The sequence below is a fragment of the Chaetodon trifascialis genome, chromosome 17, assembly GCF_039877785.1.
Source record: "Chaetodon trifascialis isolate fChaTrf1 chromosome 17, fChaTrf1.hap1, whole genome shotgun sequence".
NCBI classification, from domain to species: domain Eukaryota; kingdom Metazoa; phylum Chordata; class Actinopteri; order Chaetodontiformes; family Chaetodontidae; genus Chaetodon; species Chaetodon trifascialis.
Window position 1 is genome coordinate 17,804,287 of NC_092072.1, and position 5,772 is coordinate 17,810,058.

Below are 5,772 nucleotides of genomic sequence, written 5' to 3' on the forward strand. Positions count from 1 at the left end.
AACAGTTGTTTGATCCATTATTATTATTATTATTATTATTATTATTATTATTATTATCATTATTATTATTATTATTATTATTATTATACATTACCTAATTATAACTGCTAGTGTAACAATTTGCTCACAATAATAAGCCACTGTGTTCCTATAAGGACAGACTGAGGTGGTTCATGTGTTGAATGAAGTCACACTGACCATGAAAAGACACACACATGCACACACACGCACACACTTCACAGGTTTTCCTCGCTGAATAGACACAGTGAAGACTGCAGAGATTAGATCACACACACACACACACACACACACACACACACACACACACACACACACACACACACACACACACACACACACACACACGACCTAGGCTAACCAATGCACTAATCGCCTGCCCCGGGCATAGGAGGAGCTTGGTGCTTAAGTAGGCTGCCAATCAGTCAGTCAGCTCCACATCCAGAAGCTCCTGCGGCCAGACACACGCATCACTCCGCACTCGAGGTGCCAAACTGCGGCTGTGATTCAACTCCGGGTCGGTGGAAGTGGAGAAGCTTGACAATTTCTTAAAGGGGGACTCTGGTGATTTAGACACCCCCTTTCATCCTCTTCTTCTTTCTGGGGATTCCTACTTTTTTTTTTTTTTTCTTTTTCCTCTGCCTGCTCTTGCTGTTGTGTGGCTTTGACTTTAAGAGAGATTTACTGTACGCGCTCTCCGGACATGTCTTTCCCTCAGCTGGGGTACCCCCAGTTCCTCAGTGCCTCCCATGAAGTGTACGGGGGCGAGCGGGCGGCCCCTACACGGGATGGAGGCAGCGAGGGCGGCGTGAGCTCGTCCGCCACCACCGCGGCTGTCGGCTCCATGCTGGGGATGTACGGGAGCCCATGGGCGGCTCATAACTACAGTGCCTTTCTGCCGTACAGCGGAGCCACAGACCTCGCCCTCATATCCCAGATGGTGAGAGTTGATACCCGCTCACCAAAGACTGAAGCAGCTCAGGTGTTAATCATTCACTCTCACTGCTTCTGATCGGGCTGAACATTTGTTTATTGCACACTAATGCGCCATTATGCTATCGTGAAAAGTGATTAAGATGTGTTGATACAGATCTTTCTTTATTCTGCGCTATTTGACGCTTTATAATCGTTAATAAATAATTATTTTAGCAACTCCAGCCCGCACTGTCAGATAACGTTTTATTATTTGTGTTGAAATTATTAATATATGTATATAAGTTCTGTTTGGCAAAATACTGAATTATTTCACAGAGGAGAAACGCGTCATCTTTGAGGTTAAAATTGAACTTTGCAATTGTCAGTTCAGGTTTGTGTGTGTGAGAGCGTGTGTGTGCGTGTGCATGTGTGTGTGTGTGTGTGTGTGTGTATGTGTTAAATTATGGAAATAGAAAAATCACTGGAAATTTAGATGGAATCGTCTGTCGAGTAGTAGCCTATATGTTTTAGAGAAAATGTGTATTAATTAGAAAAACAGGCGAACAATTGATAATGTGAGTAATTAACGTAATGTGAAAATGTTTACAACTGAAATTAATTGCATCCCTTATTAGTTCGTTAAATCGGAGCAAAAATAGAAATATTTAATTGTTATTAAAAAAATAAGGAAACCACTTTTTAAATTAAAATTCAAATGATACAGCCTGCTTTCTTGATTCGGGATATGTCTAATTCCTGGCGCTCTGTTAAATCAAATTGACGGGATATTGAAACTTCAAAAAACTTTTCAGCTGCACATTTAATAATTCAACTCTGATTTTTACACATTCTCCCTACTTGAGGAAGAAATAATTTTCGAGACTCAACAAGTTCTCTCTCTCTCCCTCTCTCTCTCTCTCTCTCTCTCTCTCTCTCTCTCTCTCTCTCTCTCTCTCTCTCTCTCTCCCTCTCTCTCTCTCCCTCTCTCTCTCTCTCTCTCTCTCTCTCTCTCTCTCTCTCTCTCAGGGCTCCCAGTATGAGCTGAAGGAGAGCCCGGGGTCCCACCCAGCCTCTCTACCTGTCCATGCCGCCCAGGGCTTCTACCCGTACGGCCAGTATCCGTACGGGGACCCGTCGAGGGCTAAGACGGCCACTCGAGAGACCACCAGCACCTTGAAGGCCTGGCTGCAGGAGCACCAGAAGAACCCCTACCCCACGAAGGGAGAGAAGATAATGCTTGCTATCATTACCCGGATGACACTCACACAGGTGGGTAGTGTGCACGGTTTCAGCTGTGGCCTGTGCCCTAACAGCACCCTTTGGTGGGCCCCAGGCTCCATACACAACGACAATCAATCACCATCAGCTTGTTTTTCAGAGGTGATGTCATGCATTTCCTCTGAGATCAACTGTTCATAAAACTACTTGTTACGTCACTTAATATGATAATGGAGTTGCCTCTTGTGTGACTGATCCTTGAATAAAGTCACACGTCCACCCCGAGAGAGAAGAGTCTCCAGATATTTCTGATTTCAAAGCTCGTTTAATGATAATGAGGAATTAGGAGAAACGGGGTGAAGAATAATTAAGTTTTTTTTAATATGTCTCACATCCAGTTTGCAGCTCTGTATTGTCAAACGAAGAGTGGCTTTATTCTGATTTATAATGTGTGAAAAATTAATTTCTTTTTTCCAGGTGTCGACGTGGTTCGCGAACGCCCGCAGACGCCTGAAGAAGGAGAACAAGGTAACCTGGGGCCGCAGCGCGGAGGACCGGGACGGCCGCATCTTCAGCAGCGACAACGAGGACGAGCACGGCAAGAACGGCAGCGACGACGAAGACGAAGAGGAGGAAATTGATTTGGAAACGGTCGATATCGAGAGACCCGAGGAGCAGCGAGCAGGGGAGCAGAGTTCCGGGAAGGAAGAGGGGGAGGCGGACCTGCCCGCCAGAGCGCAGGCCTCGGAGCCGAAGAGCTCGGACAGCAGCAGGACGCTTTCTGTGGAGGGCCTGAGAGGAGTGGAAGCGGCTATTTCTCTCAATAGATCGCCTGTTGTCAAACTCGCAGTGGATCATTCTCCCAACAGACAGGAGTGCCAGAGACCACCGCAGAGCAAACCCAAAATCTGGTCCCTGGCTGAGACCGCCACAGCCCCCGACAGCTCTCACAAACCCTCCTCCGCGGCCCACGCGCACCACCCGGCTTTGGCCTCCGCCGGCCACCCGGCCTTACTCCCGGGTCATGGGATATATACATGCCAGATTGGCAAGCTGCACAACTGGGCCAACGCGGCTTTTCTGAATGCCAACTCTCTTTTGAACATGAGGTCGCTCCTCGGAGGGGCGCAGGCCGGACACCTGCCTCTCCACGGCGCGGTGCCTGTCGCGCGTCATGACGCACGACCGGCTGCGGCGGGCCGCGGAACTTCGGGCACGGAGGACGACAGTGATGTAGAGTCGTCAGGAAGCTTCAGTCCAAAAAGAGATGGTATGGACTGCATTTGATTGTACAAGCCCTTGCAATTAATTTGTTTACTGAACAGGCCTCAGCGCGCATATTTCAACAAGAACTGATCCAACAAATGAATTATCTAAAGGACAATATACATCCGAAATATGAAGACAATTCAAGCCAATAAACTGTTATTTAATTAGACTTATATTTCTTTTTTCTTTTATGTAATTTTACAGAGGAAGAGAGCGACCACAGGCCTGATTCCCTGAAGTCCCCATTCCAGCTCATCACTGACAGGTAACGCCGTGCATTGGAAATCAATTTGGCATTATGACATTATCAACCTCCATTTCTCTCCACATGTCTTCTGCTAAATGAACCTGAAAGCAGAGGTAAACACTGTTACACCTGACTGGGCTGAAGGCAGAACTCAGCACATAAATCATGTGATTGAGTCTCCACTTTAACGCCTCGTCAGGCAGCGCTCTAATATATCCTGCGGGGGCCCCCAACAACGCGGAGTTATCGCCACCTGTGTCATTTAAATAATCTGCCGCCATTTATTCACGCCCCCTCAGTGAATGCAGCTAATGTTTGTCAAAGAAAACGCTGATACCAACATCAGGGATGTAGTGGAGGGTGAAAGGACATAAAACAATTTACCTATAGTGTTTTTTCATTTGCATAAATAGTTTCACATTGTGTTAGATGATCCTGTAAAAGGAAAATCATAGTATTAAAACCTGTGAATTAAAAAAAATAATAATAATGAACCAAGACATGATTTATTTATTTATTTGGCAATATAATTATATTAATCCAGACACATATTTTTTCCTCCGTATTTGAGGAAATGTTGCACTTATCTCACCTCTGACCTACCTTTTCTTTATCCTCACTTCAGACCTCACCATGGGACAGCACCACAGCGAGTTCTGACAACAACATCATGAGAAGACAAAGAAAAAAGAAAAGAAAAAAAGAAAGGAATAATTTTATTTAACGGAGAACAGTTTAATGAAGGATATTTTTCGACGGGGCAACCCGTCATAGTATTACTGTTTAGCTTCTACATGCAAAAGAGATGGTTGTTTTTGTCACAGATTTGCTCGTATCTCTCTTCCATGTCCTTTGTTTTTTCTTCGCCTCTTCTGTTGTGAATGAAAACCTTGAAAATTGTAAATACAGGATATGAATTTGTCTTTAAAGAATATATTTTTGGGGAACTAAATAAATGTCATTATAGTCATTTATTATTGGAGACTTTTTTCCCTGTTCTGAATTAGAAATCGTTCATGTTCTGTCGAAAATGTCAGGAAAGTCAGGGGACAAAGGGGACGACTTAAACTTCCTAAAGCCAACTTTCTTTTCAGTTGTTGATTGAGTTTTTTATCACGTCAGTTTAGAGTGTATTATTCTCTGGCAGACATCAGTTTTAATGTGAGCATTAGAATGAATCCCAACATAGAAATTCTCTTTTTATTTTTCCTCCCTCTAAGAAATCAAGTGTGAAATCATGCATACAAATTCTACATTTATATGAATACACATGGTAGAATACTCATATAATGTCTTCTGCAATTCCACTTGTTTAATGATGATCACAGTGTACACACCTTTTAACTGACCCCCTCATCACTGTGTCTAGTTTGTTTCACACTCTCCATGCCAGCTAAACCATGCAGTGTCAGCCCATTTTATCAAGAAAAGTCTTGCCCTCATTGAAATCTGCACTCTCGCCAAAACTCGGAGACTTACTGTATGCCAGCGTCTTGGAAGCCACTGCAAACGCTGCGGAAATTGAAATTGAAGATTTCCAGGACCTTGTGAACCTGCGCCTGTGCTTTCAGCCCAGGCCTCCTTGCTTTAATGTTGGATTATACCCCCTCAGTGCCACCACTGCCGCCTCTGAAATATGGATCAGACGGCAGGAAAGGCCAGCAGCCAGTATGGGGGCAGCAGCTCTGGGGGAGGTGGATGGGAGGGGAGAGTGGGGGGTTTGTATGTCACTCTGAGCCATCCTTGACGTTCACAGGCCCAAAAATGGAGTAGAGAGAGAAAGAGAGGGTGGATGCTGGGGGCTCTTAGGGCTGTTAATAGTGGGTGTTTCTCAAAGCTGTGCTCCTGTGATTAGCAGCAGGTCAGGCATGCCATGATTTGTGTCCTTTGGCCTGTCAAGGGGCCTGGACAGCCTCAGGTTCATGAACAGACACAACTTAGATTTAATTACAAATTTAAACTTGTTCTGCAGACTATGCCAGCAATCTTTAAGAGTTGTATATGAAGTAGCTGTTTTAGGTTCACACTTCATTTTGATTGTCCAACGCTGATAGTTAGCTGAGAGTAAAGTGGCTCTTAGTAAAATGTTTGCTGACTTTGAGGTG

The 5,772-nt window shown here is 44.7% G+C and overlaps 1 protein-coding gene across 1 annotated transcript; it reads left to right on the forward strand.

Moving 5' to 3' along the window:
- Nucleotides 1-259: 259 nt before the first annotated feature.
- Nucleotides 260-4,641, forward strand: irx1b (iroquois homeobox 1b). The gene is made up of 5 exons (XM_070984800.1): nucleotides 260-958; nucleotides 1,960-2,202; nucleotides 2,629-3,421; nucleotides 3,625-3,685; nucleotides 4,293-4,641. The coding sequence occupies exons 1-5, from the start codon at nucleotides 722-724 to the stop codon at nucleotides 4,339-4,341; spliced, it is 1,383 nt and encodes a 460-aa protein (XP_070840901.1). The 5' UTR covers nucleotides 260-721; the 3' UTR covers nucleotides 4,342-4,641.
- The last annotated feature ends 1,131 nt before the right edge of the window (nucleotides 4,642-5,772 follow it).